Raw genomic sequence first — 17,261 nt, 5'->3', positions numbered from 1 at the left:
CAGTCCCCACTTTGCTCCAGAGCTGCCCCTCCCTCCAGGACCTTTCAGTCCCCCTAGCCCTACACCCGCATCTCTGAGCCCCTTGCTGTCTGGAGGGGAGGGGGAGAGACAGCTTTAAGCCCCCTTTGCGCCTCCCTGTTCTAGGGTTGGCCCCTACAGAGGCAGCCCCCGGGCTGCTCTAACTCCCGCTGGGCTGGCTACAGCCGCCAGGGCCTAGTGTCGTGCCTCTCGGTTCGTACCCCCTTCTCCCCAGCCCCACCCACTGCACATCCCTTCCAGCAGGGCCTGCGCGGGACGGGAGCTCAGCCACTGAGCCAGGGGCTGGGGTGGGGGAGGAACAGCAGGATTTCTGGGGCGTGCCGTCCAGGGGCCCCGCCCATCCCCTGGTTTCGAGGGTACGATGGGCACGGCTAGCAGGGAGCATGGCATGGCTCCTCATAGCACAGCAGCATCAGGCAGGGCCTAGGCCCCTCTAACGCGCCCTGCGGCGACGGCAGGGCCGCAGGAAGATGGGACCCCAAAGGGAGCATTGGCCTGCAGCTGTGCTCAGGGCTGGGGCCCAAGCCTCACACGGGGTCACAGGTCACCAGCCTGCAATGGCCCCGGCCCCGTCTCTGCCTGCGTCAGGCTCAGGAGCCAGCGGCTGCAGACCAGTGGCTCCAGCCCCCGCCTCCCCCTTCCTCCCCTGCCTGAGCCTGGCTCGGTCAGGGACTCTTACGGCGCCTCCAGCTCAGGGGGGGCGTCTGCCTGGGAACTGGCCCCCTGCCAGCCTGCTGGAGGGATCCATTCCAGCCCATGCAGTCCTGCCGCTGAAATGGTCAGGCCTGAGGGCTCGGGTGGGAGGGGGGGCTTGAAGGCTTGAGCAGCGAGATTTCTGGGTGCCCCCTCAGAGGCCGTGCGCTGCCAGGAGGCGGGGGGGGCCCTGCAGGGTGGTATGTTCTCCCACAATCCCACGTCTGTGCAGCTGAGTTGTTCTAGAATAAGAGTCTCTGCTGGCCTGGCCGGCGTGTTTGCGCTGGCCCCATGCCCAGAACCCAGCACAAGCTGCACTTCGGGGACGCCTGTTGCCTCCATTTCTCAGCTGGCTGCAGCCCGCCCTGCCTCGTCCTGCAGTAAGTACGCACGGCCCTGCCTGCTCCGGTGCCAGGGGGCCTGCGGGGCCAACCGAGGCAGCCGGAGGCCCAGCTACCTGGCACTGCCCTCTCGCGTCAGGCCGGGGGCTGCAGGATCCACAGCCTTTTGGGCCCAGGGCTGAGCCAGAAACAGAGGGGTTTGGGGTAGGGACATTGAGCGGCTGCCTCTGTTCTAGCTGCACTTTGGCGAGCAGGCTGGCCCCTGGCCCCACAGCTGAGCCCTCTGCAGAGGGCGACGGGCAGCTTGCAACCCCACTGCTTCAGCTGGAAATCGCATGCAAACCTACCTGGCCCCCCATGAACCCCTGGGGCTGATTCTGGCAGGGGGGAGACGGGCCAGTCCCTAAGGCAGGAGAGGGGCCGTATCTGTAACTCCACAGGACTGAAGGGGCTTCCCAGGCTCCCCCCTACACTCCAGGCATTTCGGGGGGGGGGGGGATTCCTTCGGTTCTGACATCAGCATCTAGTGCACTTGGGTGACCCCCAGGGTGGGAGCAGCCCCAGGCCCCACTGTCCCCAATGCTGGCCAAGGGCTGGGGGCTTTTGGCCCATCCCTGCGGCCCCGTCCCTGTATCTTTGCCCGTGTGGGTTAGCTGTGTCCTGCTGGTAGAGGTCAGACAGGACAGTGTCCTGCCAAGTCCCAGTCTCCTTATTTAGCACATGGTGGCAGAGTCAGCTGTGACGCCCCGAGCTGAAGGGCACGGAGCCCTCCCCGTGGCTGGGCCAGAGCCCCGAGTGCCCAAGTCTTGCAGCATGGGGGCCACAGGCCTGGCCAGCACCAGGCTGGCATCGTGGAGGTGAGCTGCCATGGCAGGTAGGACTGCCACCTCTGAAGTACAAAAAAACCAGGACATCCGGGATCGTCCTGTGCCCATACAAGCGGCCAGCTGGCAGGGTGCAGAGCCGGCTGGCAGACTGCCTGGCACAGCTACCTCGACACAGGGACAAGCCTGGGAAAACCTGGCCAGGTGGCACCCCTCACGGCAGCTGAGCCTGCAGCAGGCAAGCCTGCTCTCCTGCCCTCCCACCTGGGGCGCGGGGACAGCGGCTGCGCTCCTGGGCCCCGGGTGCTGGAGCAGAGGCTGGCGCTAGTGGGGAAGAAAGCTGCAGGCAGAGCAGCCTGGTAAATCACAAGAAAATGAGTCTTGGCAGGCACGGGCTGGAGCGGCTTGCAGTGAAGGCAACGAATGCTCTGCACAGCTGGCCCTTCCACCCAGCTTGGAAATTCACTCGCTGGCTGGGCCTGGGACAAGCTGCGCTGGCACTGCAGGGATGCTCTGGCAGCCTTCATCCAAGCCTCTACAGGTTCTTCCCAAATGACAATTCTCTCCACACCCCATTCAGGTCTTGCAGTTGGGGAAACTGAGGCACAGAGAGGGGGGCATGCCTAGCCCGATGTCACCCAAGGAGTCAGTAGCAGAGCCAGGAACAGAACCCAGGTGCCCAGGGCAGTCCTGTGCCAACTCCCAGGGCTGCTGCTCATGCCCTTGCCCCCTGGATGTGGGTTCGGGATACAGTCCTGCCTCTTTCCAGAGCAGTTACTGGAGATAGGATCCTGCCCCCGTTCGGTCTGGAGCATTCTGTGCTGGGGAGGGCCGGGCAGCACCAGGGATGATCCGTCCTGTCCTTGCCACCAAGGGGCACCAAGAGATTTGAGGCCAGCTGGGTTCTGCAGCCCAAGGTCTTTCACTGTGAGCCTGAAGCTGCCATGGGGGAGGGGACATGGTGCCAGGGGACACTGACCAGCCAGATTCCCACCCAGCTGCCAATCAGATGGCAGCTTCCCTACATCTGGCCTGCTGGGGACACCCCCCTCTCTGCTAAAGGCTGTGCCAGCAGGCTGATGGTGAGGAGATCAAGGGTTCGAGCAAGACTGCCAGATTCTCCTGGGTGGGGGGCAGCTGGTGCAGGTCCTTGGGGTGCAGCTGGGTGGCGCTCTCCCCCCTTGGACAGCACAGCACAGCCCCCCACGTGACAGCGGTGCCAATGCTTTGATCCGCCAGATGCTCTCGCTGCCGGCCCTGCGCGTGGGCACCCTGGCCAGGAGAGGAGTCCTGGGCGCTGCCAGCATCAGAGCAGCACATGGCCATAGCGGACAAGGTAAGAGCCCTTCCCTCGCCCAATGTCCCTGCGAGCCAGCCCTGGGGGTCACTGGCTCCCCTCCTGCCTTTCTCTTGGGGGCCCCCACTGGCTCTGGTGTCCAGGTCAGGCAGCAGAGGGGAACTGGTACTGGAGCTGTGGCTCCGGAGGGCTGCGTAAGCAGCATTGCATGCGCCTGGGGAACAGCAGAGCTCCACACCACAGGCCGCCCCACTCTGCAGCCTGCCTCCAGCCGGGGCTCCTGGCCTGTCGGAGGCAAAAACGCCTGGCCTCAGGCCTACCCTGCCCTTAAACCCCTGCGGCTGGCTCAGGTGCTCGGCCTGCAGGACTGTGACATTGCAGAGCTCAGGCCGGAGGGGGCTCGCAGAGCCAACGGTGCCTGCACCGCCGGAGCCCAAACATCTGCACTGCACTTGTACGGCCCTGCAGCCTGAGCCCTGTAAACCTGTCAGCTGACCCAGGCCACCGCAGGTGTGTTGTTCATGGTAGACCCAGTTATTCCCAATAATACCCTGAGTGGCCAACCCTACACTCTGGAGAACAGGGAGTGGATTCCTTCCTGACCCCTGCCTGCAAACTGCTTCCGCCCTGCAGCATGGGACTCGGTGGCTCTAACCAAGCACTCACCCAGCATCAGTCTTTTCTAGGCCTCAGAGCTCCACGCAAGATCGTAGCCTGAATCATTGAACATTTTGCTCATAAAATGACACAATTCTCTCTCCAGTCCTGCTCCGGGTTGAGGCTGATCTCCCCCAGGGCTCAGCCCACCAGACCTGACTGCCTTCAGTAGGGCCAGTAATTCAATGAGAATTTTGCAACTGACGTCAATGGGGCCAGAATTTCAGACCAGTGGCTGGAGCTCTTCGATGAATTCTCTTACAGCAGCTATTTGCTTGCTCCAAAGTGCCGAAATTGCAGCTACTTGTGAGTCTTTCTCCCGTAGGGATAGGGCTACTTGCTAACTTCCGGGCTCTCACAGTGTCCTGGTTCCGCTGAGCCCCTGTGAGCCCTAGCGAATAGAACAGACTTGGGTGTGGAGTGCTGGGGAAGGCCCCGACTGGTAACCAGCAAAGACAAGGGAAGCTGGGCCTGGGCCCTTCTCTGTGATGTATAAAGGGGGCCTGAGAAGGCAGGGGGCTTTACTCCACCTCTTCTCCTCTCTGCACCTTTTGACATTAGAAATTAAGGCCCTATGTGGAGAAATGAGGCCACCCCAAGCATGAAAGTTGAGCAATGTTGCAGGGTTGGGATTTTTAATCAGACGGCAGCAAAGGATAAGCACATATTTAACTTCAGTGAGTAACTCACACTTGGGAGAATGGAAGTCTTTGTTAAAGATTCAATTAAGTTGTGAGCACTCGCCCGACACGTCCTTTAACACTAACCGCAAACTCAGGGAAAATCAGAGGTCATCTACTCCAGGCCCCTGCACTGAAGCAGGACTAATATTAGCTAGATCATCCCTGACAGGTGTTTGTCCAACCTGCTCTTAAAAACCTCCAGTGATGGAGATTCCACAGCCACTGTGGGTAATTTGTGCCCATGCTTAACCACTCTGGCAGTTAGCAAGTTTTTCATGATGTCTAACCTAGGTCTCTCTTGCGCAATTCAAGCCCTTTACTTCTTGTCCTGTCCTCAGTGGTTAAGGAGAACAATTTATCACCCTCCTCCTTGTAACAATCTTTTATGTCCTTGAAACTTGCTGTTCTTCTTCGAGTGCTTGCTCATATCCATTCCAGTAGGTGTGCGCGCACCACGTGCACGTTCGTCGGATACTTTTTACCCTAGCAACACTAGGTGGGCCGGCGGGGCGCCCCCTGGAGTGGTGCCGGCATGGCGGCTGATATATAGCCCTGCCGGCCCAACCGCTCCTCAGTTCCTTCTTACCGCCTGTGTCGGTCGTTGGAACTGTGGAGCTCAGATTATCTGTTCTCCACCTCCCTAGCATTCACTCGTTTTCTCTTGAATTGTATATAGTTGAACTTTATATAATAGTTAGTAGATAGTTTTGTTGTTTAGTCGTTGTAAATTAGTTTGTAGGGATCGCGGGTTAGCCCGTCCCTAACCCCGGCACCGGGCCCATGCCCGGGTCGCCAGGCTTCAAACCGTGCATGACCTGTCGTCGCTCGATGCCCACAGGCGACCCGCACGATTCCTGTCTAAAGTGTCTGGGCGACTCCCACTTGACAGACAGATGTAAAATTTGTAAGGCGTTCAAGCCCAAACCCGGAAGAGAGGGACATTCGCCTTAAACATACTTATGGAGGCAGCGCTCACTCACCGTCCTCGCCCGCCAGCGGCACCGGGCACAAGCGCCCTTCCTCGCACGCACCCTCCGCCGCTAAAAAGACACCTCACCAGTCTCCGGCTCCAAACTCCTGGTCGGCACCGCTCCCGCTCTCCGAAAGGCAAGAAGCGTAAGCCTCCTGCGGCCACTACACCCAGCCCCGCATCAGAGCGCTTACCGTCACAGACGCCCGCACCGACTCCTGCCGTGGCATCGAGGTCTGTCGCACCGTGATTCCGGCCCCGGACAGGCCGTCGAGTCCGGTGCCTTTGGCTCCCGGCGCGGGCCGCGGTTGACTCATTGTGCCTTACCCCGGAGACATCTCACGCCCACGGGACCTTATTGTGATGACGAGCCTGAGCTGCCTCGACCCCGGCACCGCCGTGCGGGTCCCACACTAATGGCAAGCTGGCTCTCGTAAGACCTTCTTCACCCGGCACCGTGGGACTTCGTTCCAGATCTGAGGCTCGCAGGCCGGCCGGTCTCACCATCGCTCTGGATCCGTGGCCGCTCGCAGTCCAGTACCGTTCCCCTCACGGTACCGGACGTACTCACGGGACCGCCTCAGGTCCGATCACCGTCGCGGCTTTACCGGCACGCTCCCGATCTCGGCACCGTTCCTGCACCGCACTCACGGAGCCGGTCCAGCACGGGAGGTCCCGGCACCGATCGACCTCCAGCACCGCAGTCTCGAGCCGATTCGGCCCGGCGGCTTCCCGGCACTGGTCATCTCCCGGCACCCGAGCTGGTAGTAGATCCCGGTCTCCATTCACGCACCGGCGGGACTCCAACTACCGTTCCCGGCACCACAGTGACGTGATTCACTGGCCGTAGAGACGATCGTCTCCCTTCTCATACCGCTCGCCGCTGTGGCCAACCGCCAGCCTACCGTTTCCTCCCATGGCGACTCAGCGTCTATGGGGATTCGGACACTCAGCCCTCAGCAGTGGCCTTTTGGACTCCGTGGCGTACCACCAGAGCCAGGGCATCACCAGCCTCTGCTCGCTCGGTTCCCTCTGACCGAAGAGCACCCTAGACACGGTGAGCAGGCCACCTGCGGACGCTATGGACAGGACGCACCTCACCCTGATCAACGCAGATGCCCACCGAACCAAGAGTTCTTTCAAGACCCTTGGTCCCGGGAGTCTCGTCCTCTTCTTCCCGGACGAGGCTGTGGCGGAACATCCACATCAGGCCCACGCCTATCAACCTCAGGGCGCACAGGACCTTCTACGGCGGGTTGCTCTGAACATAAACCTGCCAGGTGGAGGAAGTCCCGAGGTGGACGACCCGGTGGTCACTACCTCTCAGCGAGGCCCCGACCCGCGAGTAGCGCTCCCCTTTATTCGTACCATCCAGGCAGCGAGCCGATACATCTGGCAGACCCCGCCTCGGTCCGCCCATGGCAAGAGGGTGAGCGGCAAATACATGTCCCCTCCACAGGGTTACGATACCTGTTGTTCAACCCTCCGATCTTGCCGGTGGTGGTCCAATCAGTCAACGAGCTGAGAGCGGCAATGGTCCAGCAAGCACCTGCGCCCAAGTCTAGAGAGGCAGGCGCATGGACCTCCTGGCAGGAAGATTTGACTCTGCTGGGGGCACTCCAGCTCAAGAATCGCCAATCAACAGCCACCTGAGACCGTACAGTTTTACCTTGGGAGGCAGGGACGAAATTTACTGACCTTCTCCCACAGGACTTCGCAAAGAGTTCTCGGCGCTCAGCAGAGGTAAGAAAGGTAGCGCGGACCTCCTTCAGGCCTCTATAGATGCGGGCAGACTCCGGAGCTAGAACTCTCGGCACAGGGGTCGCCTATGAGGCACATTTCCATGGCTGCAAAGCGTCCGTTTACCGCACGGAGCGGTCACAAATAACACGATACAGGACCTTCCCTTTGACGGCGGTCTCTTCTCTCAGAAGAGCAGACCCTACCTCAAAGTCTAAAGACAATCGTGTCATAATGCGCTCGCTGGGGATGCATAGCGCCGCAGACGCAAGATGCCCTTCGTCCCCAGCCCCGAGGTTCTACCCACCCGCTCGGCCGAGACAAGACTTCTTCCAGGCAGCCAGACGGCAGGACGCTCTCATAGACGCCAGCCTGGCCTCCAGGGGTACAGGCTCCGGTCCCAGCAAAACACCTGTGGACCGAAAACCCAGCTTTTGAAGGTGCGCTCTGAGGACACCGTACGATCTCCCCAGGAATCCACCCAGTTTTCCAAACCGCCTCGCCGCTTCTCTTCCTGCTTGGTCCCAGCTAACATCAAGACCGCTGGGCTCAAGCACGGTGGAGGTGGCTAACCGTCTTCAGTTGTTTCGGACCGCGCCTTCCCACCCTCCTCCTCGTCCTCTTCAGGGACCCTCTACGAGCAACTCCTCCTATCAGGAAGTTTCCAAGTCCTCGATGAGCCATAGAGGGAGGGTTAATCTCTCCTCTTTTTTGAGAGGCAGAGGGTTCTACTTCCAGGTACTTCCTGATTCCCAAGGCGAAAGGCGGCCTCCGCCCCATCTTGGACCTGCGAGCTCTGAACAAGTATATCAGGAAGCTCAAGTTCCGCATGATAGGCCTGGGAAACATCATTCCTTCCCTCGATCCCGGAGATTGGTACGCTGCTCTCGACATGAGGGACGCATATTTTCATATTGCGATCTACCCACCGCACAGGAGGTTTCTTCGTTTCATAGTGAACCGTCGTCACTACCAGTTTGCAGTTCTGCCCTTCGGCCTCTCCTCGGCCCCTCGAGTTTTTACCAAGTGTATGGCAGTAGTAGCGGCCTACCTCCGTCGTCGTCACATCCATGTTTTCCCTACCTCGACGACTGGCTGATTCGAGGGACTTCCGAGGCCAAGGTAGCCGGGCATGTACAGTTCATCAGAGATCAATGCCGCTGGCCACGTTTTTTGTTTTTGCCGGGGGTAAGCAGAGAAGGGGCGGGCCTACTTCAGCAATTTGCAAAAAAAGGCTTTTCGGGTGACGATGTTTCCTAATAGCTCCTGGGGGGTGCCACTCCCCCTCCCCAAAGCGACTTGTGGCCCCTCCGCGCAGAGAGCGATGTGTTCCACTTTGCGTCCTTGCGGGGCCCCACAAAGCCCCAAGGGGGTGTCCGGATCCAGAGGGGGGCTTATCTGCATATTTTTAATTTTAATTTTTGTTAAAAAAGAGTACTTTCGAACGGTTCTTAGTAAAAACCGATTCACACATTTTTTTTAAAAAGTCTCTGAAATAAGTATCCATAATGAGACATAACTCCTCTAGCTTCTTCTAAAAAATCTCTTTCTTTACCAAGGTGTTTGACACCAACCAAAAGAGTAAGTCCTTAATCTACCGTTTCTCTCTATTTTATCAATCAAAGTTTATAAAGTTCCAAATTTCTAAGGCGCAAACTCAATAATTTCTACCGACCATAAATATCCATGCCTGGGGGTGAGCACAGAAAGATAACTTGGGACACCTTCTATGCATGAAAGGGGAACGTTTTAAAAAAACAATGTTATTTTTTGAGGCGGTACTTCCCTACCGTTTCACGAGCGGCGCCCCCACACCATTGGGGGGAAAAAAAAAACCACACCCTTTCTCTTTTTGTTTTTTTAACCAGGTACCTTGTGGGTGAAAGGGTTGGAATACAAAATGGGGCGGAAAACATATTGGGACTCACTCTGGCGCGGAGGTTACAGCAACCTCCTAATACAACCCCCCACTCACTCCTTGTGGTGGTGGATCAAATCAAATAAGTGTTATGGCCTTGTGAACCCTCCCCGCCGGGGGGGGGTCTTAGCCCTCATGACTTATTGGGGCCCTTTTGAGCCCAGTTGCGTTGGTGTGCCGACCCTTTTGCGGTGTTCTTTCTACTAATACCCTATACTGGCTCTGTGCGCTGCAAGAAGCACGATCAAAACTTAAAAAACCCAACCCTGGTAGCTTTTATCCTTTCCTCCCCGTCGTGGGTTTTGTTCTATATTCTGTCTTTCGCCGCTATCGGTGTGTCGCCGCATACTCGATAGTTGGGATCCCTTTCTTATCCTTTAATGAAGAAAGGGGTGCACTCGTGCAATTTTCTACCTTATTTTATCACCAGAAGTTAGTGTGTTTCAAAGAATTGGCGTCAGGGGGGAGCGACACCAACTTTTTCTTTTCCATATCTCCAGTTCTTTTGTCCGATGTTTTCTTTCCTTTTTCCTCAGTTTGAGAAACCATTGAAAGAATAACATTCGGGTCACAAAAAAAAACAAAAGGTCGACTTTTTATATATAACCCTATTAAGACTCTCTGCATCTCTTTGCGGAGCACTGCTTTGTTTTTTTCTTTTCTTTCTCTGTTATAGCCAGAGCCGTCTTTTTCCTGTGTCCAAGGCGCAGTAGGGACCAGGCAGCACGACACGGTTGGGGCGTGGTAGAAATCGGTGGGGCCGTTGTGCTCCCTGCTGCGAATTTACTTTTATTTTTAAGGCGGTGGTACGAGCGAAGAGGCGGTTTATTATGCTTATCATTTGAGCCTTATTCGCTTTTGTATTTTTCGGCGTCTTTGCCTCCTGTTGTGTTTCTCTTTCTATCATAGTTTTAGCGCCTTGTGTTAAGTTCACGCCTCCCTCCCAACCGCTCTATAAGTTGGTGTTTCTTCTCCCCCAAAATGTTTATTTTTTCCCCTAAAAACAAATTCCACGCAAGTGTAATGGCTATGTGTGTGTCATTCGTTATGGTTAACGCTCGGTGGGGGATGATTCCCAAACCCCGGCCGTTGCTTATTAACAGAAAATTTTGTTCAGAAACGTGCTGCGGAATGACTTCTACTGTCTTTTGGGGGGGTGTCCGCCCACTATCTTCATCCAAGCGTGTTTATAAGGGCAAAAAAAGCGCGGCGGGGCATCCTATCTAGTTTGCTCGTGTGTTCTACAAAAGAGCCATGTGTCCACGGCACAAAAAGTGGGGGGGCGCTGTCTCAGATCTCTCTCTTCAAATATCCAGGGGATACATCAACCTCTCAAGACACTTTGCGGGCGGTACGCTGGTCGGCTGTGCACATTTTACATGCGCACTATGTGCTGGTTGACCATCATCGAGCCGACTGCCGACGATGCCTGCCTTGTACAGCAGTCTGCTTTCGGCAACGTCTCACTCTGAACCACCGCCTAGGTAAGGCTTGGAGATCACCTACTGAATGGATATGAGCAAGCCTCGAAGAAGAAAAGACGGTTACTCACCTTTGTAACTGTTGTTCTCGAGATGTGTTGCTCATCCATCCACACACCGCCCTCCTTCCCCTCTGTCGCGGAGCCGGCAAGAAGGAACTGAGGAGCGTTGGGCCGGCAGGGCTATATATCAGGCGCCATGCGGCGCCACTCCAGGGGCGCCCCGCCGGCCCACCTAGTGGTGCTAGGGTAAAAAGTATCCGACGAACGTGCACGCGGCGCGCGCACACCTACTGGAATGGATATGAGCAACACATCTCGAAGAACAACAGTTACAAAGGTGAGTAACCTTGTTTTATGTGCTCCTTCGATCTTCTCTCTCTGGACTAAGCAAACACAATGTTTTCAATCTTCCTTCTTCTGCCATGTTTTCCTTTAATTGTTTTTGTTGCTCTTTCCCCAATTTGTCCATATCTTTCTTGAAGTGCAGTGCCCAGAATGGGACACAATTCTCCAGCTGAGGTCTTATCAGAGCTGAGTAGAGCGGAAGAATTACTTCTTGTGTCTTGCTTATAACACACGTGCTAACACATCCCAGAATGGGTTTTGCAACAGTTATCACATCGGTAACTCAAATTTAGCTTGTGATCCACTGTCCCCCCCAGCTCCTTTCCACAGTGCTCCTTCCTAGGCAGTCATTGCCCGTTTTGTATTTGTGCAATTGCTTATTCCTCAAGCGTCGTACGTTGTATTTGTCCTTATTGAATTTCATCTTATTTATTTCTGACCATTTCTCTAGTTTGCCCAGATTATTGTGAATTCTAATCCTGTTCTACAAATTGCTTGCAACCCCTCCCAGCTTGGTATCATCCACAAACTTTAGGAAATTTCCACTACCTGCATCTGACGAAGTGGGTATTCACCCACGAAAGCTCACGCTCCAAAACGTCTGTTAGTCTATAAGGTGCCACAGGATTCTCTGCAAACTTTAGAAGTATACTCTTTATGCCATTGTCCAAATCATTTATGAAGATTTTGAACAGAACCAGACCCAGAACAGATTCCTGTGGGACCCCACTCGATAGGTCCTTCCAGCTTGAATGCAAACCCCTGATAAATATTCTCCAAGCATGATTTTCCAACCAGTTTTGCACCCACCTTATATCTGGGATGTGTTTCTCTAGTTAGTTTATGAGCCGGTCATGTGAGACAGTATCAAAAGCCTTACTAAAGTCAAACTATGTCACATCTGCTGCTCGCCTCCTATTCACAAGGACTGTTACCTGGCAGAAGGCTATTAGGTTGATTTGACATCATTTGTTCGTGACAAAAACATATTGACTGTCACCTTATTTTCTTCTAGGTGCTTACAAATTGCTTGCTTGCTTGCTCGCTCCATTATCTTTCTGGCACTGAACTTAAACTGACTGGTCTATAATTCCCTGGGTTGTCCTTGTTCCTCTTTTTATGCCCTTTTCCAGTCCTCTGGGTGCTCTTCCGTCCTCCACAAGTTCTCAGCGATAACTGCTAATGGCTCAGAGATCTCTTCAGCCAATTCCTTGAGTATTCTAGGATGCATTTCATCAGGTCCTGCTGACTTGAAGACACCTAACTTGTCTAAGTAATTCTTAGCTTGTTCTTTTTGTATTTTAGCTTCAGATCCCACCCTGCTTACCCTGATGTTTACTAGGTTAGTCGTCCGATCGCTGCTAACTTGTATGGTGAAAACAAACAAAAAAGGCTTCAGCCATTGCCGCGTTTTGTTATTGTCTCCTCCCCCTCCCCCCATCCTTGGGTACTCCTGAAATCACCAGCGTAAAAAGAAAAAAGACAAAAAGTTAAACTCCTTGTAGCCACCCCCTTACCTGCTCTCCCCAGCAGCTTTAAAGCGCTGTTCCCAGTTTATCCACAAGATGGCACCAGTGCCCGTTTCCCACAAACTGCTGCTTGTTTTCCCCTGTTAACCCCTGAGGTCCTGCCCCTGTTAACTAGTTGCTGCATGGACCTTGCTCAGCTGGAGCATGGGAATAAGACTTGTCAGGGTCCCCGTACAGCCCTGGGCCACGGCTGAGGTGACACTGTGCAGTCCCTGTGCAGATGGACGCTCCCGGCTGGCCTTCCTCCAGCACTGAGGGATGGGGGGCAGCGGGAGGGATGTGCTGGGGCTCTGCTGAGGCCAGTCTCTGCCCTCCCGCTCTCCAGTGGCGACTCAAGAGGACATGTCGGTGCCCCAGTACTACGACAAGCGCAGCTCCCCGCTCCCCCATGTCCCCTACCACAAGGACCTGAGCGCAGAGCAGAAGGCCCTGAAGGAGAAGGAAAAGGGATCGTGGAAGCAGCTGAGCAACGAGGAGAAAGTGGCCCGTAAGCAGGAGGGGGCGGAAGCCCTGTTGCTGGGGTGGGAACAGGAGCGGGGGGAGGTCATGGTACCAGAGGGGGGGTCTGGTCAGTTACCTCCCCCCCATCTTCTCTGCGCAGCATCCAACTCCTGCTTGGCGACCGAGCAGGCCTGTGTCTGGGACCCAGTGGGTGGAGGGACAGGCCATGCTGCTGGACCCAGGGAACTGGGCGGGCCAGGGCCTTGGAAGCCAGTGAGGGCCCTGGATCGAGTAGGGGCGGGAGAACCTGCTGTAGTCCTACAGGCCCCATGCCCCATTCTGGCTGAGGGACAGAGGTGCTGGGCTATTCAGAGATGTTCCAACCAGCTAAACCCCACAGAGAAACCATAACCACCCCTCTCCGGGCCATGGCATTAGAGATCTCCCCAGCCCGGCATTCCTGTAGATCTGCTTCATTTAAAGGAAGGGAACTCTGCATCCTCCATTGTCTTTGAGCATGTGATTGCTGAGAAATAGCCCTGGGTTCCCTCGTGGTCCATACCCAGAGCCCTGGGCTTCTGGCGTTGGCCGAGATCAGCACTGGCACATGCAGAGTTGGATTCCCCCCCACGATATCCCTCACTCGGAGCCCCATCCTGCAAGCTGCAGCCTCCCCAACCCTGCTGGCTTCAGCTGGAGCAGAGCACGCCCAGCATCTGGCAGGGTCAGGCTCAAGTCATCTTAGCTCCCACAGGGGCCAGGCCTCCAGGCGGTGATGAAACCCCAGTGCCAGTGGAAATTTTAGCCCAAGTGTTTAAGTTGCTGAGGCCCAAAAGTCTCTGAAAAGTCAGAGCCGGGAAGCAGCTCCCTCCCCTTCTGCTACCAACCCCCCTGTAACTTGCATTCTCCGCTCCACCATTAGTTGACATACCAGGTAAACCAGCTGGTATAATGCCTTAAATACGCTGCTCCCCCAGCTGGAGCATCTGCCAGGGAGGATGCTGTGTCACCCCAGAATTCTCCATCACAAGAGGAGCCAGCCAAAGCCAGCCAGCTGTGTATCGATAGCGCTTTGTCCTGAGCAGGCAGAAGGCGAACAGTTAAATCTATTCCAGGTCAATGCATCTAATCACTGGGGAGTGGGCAAATATTGCACCAGCCTGCATCTGAGCTAGCCCAAGGAAGCTCTGTGCACATGACCACCTGCTGGCAACAACTATTACACTGGCGTTTTACGCTGGGACAAAACTTACACTCAAAAGCATGGAAAACTAAACCCCAGCTCCACTGCATGAAATACGCAGGCTGCCCCTGAATCCTCGGCTACACAGGAACCAGCACATAGCTGAAGGGCTGCAAGTAGGGGCCAAGAATCCATCGCATAGATCAATGCACATAGCCACAAAGGGCTGATATGTCGGCTGGGTAACACCGGTAACCACCAACTGGAGTCTGTCCTCGTCCTGTTTACAGCTGAGCAAAGCAACTTCCAGGGTCTTCCCTCCCCTCGGCCATTTCCCTTCATCATCGAGAACTTAACCCTGGCCTTGGTGCTCTCAAGCGTATCAATGCCTTAGCAATGCCCTGGGAAGCATCATCAGCACTGCAAAGCAGCCACAGTGAGGGTGAAATGACTTACCTAATGTCTGATAGTCTGTAGGGGGCAGAGACCAGATCTTCTGCTCCCAGACCACGACCCAGCCACTCCAGCCCCCTCTTGCCAGCGTGGTTCTGCCAGCGTTTCCCCGGTCCAGGTGCAGATGGGTTTGTCTCTCTCTAACACGATCACAGACTCCCCAGGGTGCGTCTCCAGTAGAAAAACTTGTCCCGTTTTCAGCACTGGGCCAGTTTCATCTTTGCTGCCCTCAGCAGTAGCACTAGGATCACCCCCATGGTGCTTGGCCCTGCTCAGCCCTGCGAGAAGAGACCCTGAGCCCTGGCTCCACCGTTGGAGCTGCCCCAGTGCTGACAGGACAGGAGAGCTCCCCAAAACAGGCTGCTGTGCATGGGGCTTCATGCTTACCGTGTTACGCAGGCGCTTCCCCACTGTTAGCCCAACATGGACGGACGGAGGGACTTGGAAAGCAGACATCGCTGCATTTGCCAAGCAACAAGAGCCATTATGCTAGGACAGTATTCCAGTCCTCGCGATTTCAGTGCTCTTCCCATCTGGATTCCTGGTCTAAAAGCTTGGACTGTGTCTCTACCGTGCCTGTTAACTGCTGTCCAAGTCCTGCCAGAGCAGGCCTGACAAACCAGACAGCTCCCAAGAGGAAAGGTGGGATGGGCCGTGCAAGGGATGGGGCCTTGGCCACACGAATAGCCTGTGGGAGCAGCAGATGGGATGAGGGGGGCAGAGGGGGCTCTGAGGTTAGCGGCCACCACAAAGCCTTTGCCAGAACTGTCTGTAGCCCCCTTTACAGACAGGCACCCTCTAGGCTGCAATCTCGGTGCTAACACGGTCTCTCCAGCAGCCCCCGGGGTGGGGGAGCCAACTGGCTGTCAGAGTGGGCTGGGATTCTCTGGGCTGCCTTAGCCTTGCCACTGTCTCTCTAGTCTATCGCCTGAAGTTCAATCAGACCTTCGCAGAGATGAACAGGCCATCCAGCGAATGGAAGACGGTGCTAGGAGGCGTCTTCGTATTCTTTGGCTTCACTGGATTAATCGTGTGGTGGCAGCGAGTCTATGGTAAGGAGAGATGGACCGTAGGCTTGTAGGACAACACGTGGGAAGGCAAACGGGACACTGCTGGGGGGCTGTAGTGACAATCTACTGCCTCTGTAGAGGCTCCCCCTTTAAATCCCTCCCAATTATTGTTCTAGGAGTGTCCCCATGTTCCACTGCCCAGAACTTCCTGCCCCAGCCTGAGTGGGGGTTTGTGACACATCATTCGAAACCTGGCTCTGCTGCCATCCAGGCCTGGACCTGCAGCTGGCCACGTGCTCTGGCCTGGGCTGGGGCAAGAACTAGCAGTGGATGGAAGTGGCAGAGGAGCGAGGCCCTGGGCCCAGAGGAGCTGGCGAAGCAGAGCTCAGAGCACGGCTATACACTTCTATCCATCTGGGCATGCCCTCGAGTGGGTCTGCTCTTAACCCTGCCCACCCAGGCCCTCTACAGAGCTGACACCTAGATCGTGCTGGGACACTGGTCCTCAGATCCCCTTAAAACCCCCTCTGGGCTCTGCTGGCCTCACCCCCGGTGCACACAGGCTGCAAGAGCCCGAAGGTTTTCTAAGCCCCTTCTTTAAAACGGCACCAGGGACAAATAAACCGCTGCAAATATTCCTCCCAACCCCTCCTGGAGAAGCACCCTCCAGTGTAGGGCGCCGGAGCCAGCACATCCTAGGACAGGCCTGGGGTTGCCCCGCTGCCCTGGGACCTCGCGGGCGTGAACAAGCCTGAGCCCAGCCAGCTTGTGCCCCTTGCTGGGGGGCCGGGCAGGGCCAGGTGCTGGGCTGGCCTGGTGCCCACGTAATGCCACTGAGCCAGCCACATTCCCAGCACAGCCTGGGTGGGGAAAGGGGGTGGGGAGAAGCCGCCCACGTCCAGGGCTGATCCCATGCCCCGGCGGGAGGGGAGATGGGGAATAACGTGGCCACGGCCCGTTGGGTGGAGAACCAGGCAGGCAGGTGCTCTGAGCTCTCCCCTCGCCATGTCCCCAGTGTTCCCCCCGAAGCCGCACACCCTGACGGACGAGTGGAAGGCTCAGCAGGTCAAGAGGATGCTGGACATGCGCATGAACCCCATTCAGGGCTTCTCCGCCAAGTGGGATTACGACAAGAATGAGTGGAAGAAGTAGAGGGGATGCCCTCCACCCCCCACCTGCAGCGGGCAGCGCCTGCACACTGCCATTCCCGAGCAGCAAGAGGCCAGCGCTCTGGGAGAGAGCAGCTGGAGCAAAGCCACTCTTGCCTGGCTCCCCTAGCCCCATCCTTCACTGGGCTGCCAGCCCAAGCCCCCCCACCTGACCCCTCGTGCCTTGTCCGCAGCTCTCCCTCTCCTGCGCCAGCTCAGCTGTGCAGCCTGGTCCTGGGCAGTGAGCTGGCTCCAGTCTCCGCCCTGCCCCTCCCTGGCCCACTGGGAGATCCGTCCCGTGGCCCGGCCTGTCTCTGGTGAATGAGCATTGGCACTGTCCGTTCCCTGCTCACATGGAATAAAACACTACACTAAATCCGCAGTGTGCAGCTTCTGTCTTGTACCTGACAAAGGGGAGAGGAGGAGAGACCCACTGTTCTCAGCTCCGGGGTTCCTGGTAACTTCCCCCTCAGAGCCTCCCCATGCAATCCACTCCTGTCCCCCAGG

At 56.4% G+C, this 17,261-nt stretch overlaps 1 protein-coding gene across 1 annotated transcript; it reads left to right on the top strand.

The window, feature by feature from the left end:
• The first annotated feature begins 393 nt into the window (after nt 1-393).
• COX4I2 (cytochrome c oxidase subunit 4I2) lies at nt 394-17,136 on the top strand. Its single transcript, XM_032766374.2, has 5 exons — nt 394-1,112; nt 3,137-3,233; nt 12,845-13,006; nt 15,517-15,648; nt 16,622-17,136. Exons 2-5 carry the CDS (start codon nt 3,137-3,139, stop codon nt 16,756-16,758), a joined length of 528 nt encoding a protein of 175 aa, XP_032622265.1. The 5' UTR covers nt 394-1,112; the 3' UTR covers nt 16,759-17,136.
• The last annotated feature ends 125 nt before the right edge of the window (nt 17,137-17,261 follow it).

This window comes from Chelonoidis abingdonii, chromosome 14 (assembly GCF_003597395.2).
Source record: "Chelonoidis abingdonii isolate Lonesome George chromosome 14, CheloAbing_2.0, whole genome shotgun sequence".
In the NCBI taxonomy this organism is placed as follows: domain Eukaryota; kingdom Metazoa; phylum Chordata; order Testudines; family Testudinidae; genus Chelonoidis; species Chelonoidis abingdonii.
The sequence above is the reverse complement of the archived record's forward strand: the minus strand, read 5'-3'. Positions and strand labels throughout refer to the sequence as shown.

Coding starts and splice junctions, on each gene's coding strand:
- COX4I2 (XM_032766374.2), top strand. CDS start 3,137: ATGCTCTCGCTGCCGGCCCTGCGCGTGGGCACCCTGGCCAGGAGAGGA. Junction 13,007..15,516: donor CAACGAGGAGAAAGTGGCCC/GTAAGCAGGAGG, acceptor CTGTCTCTCTAG/TCTATCGCCTGAAGTTCAAT. Junction 15,649..16,621: donor GTGGTGGCAGCGAGTCTATG/GTAAGGAGAGAT, acceptor CCATGTCCCCAG/TGTTCCCCCCGAAGCCGCAC.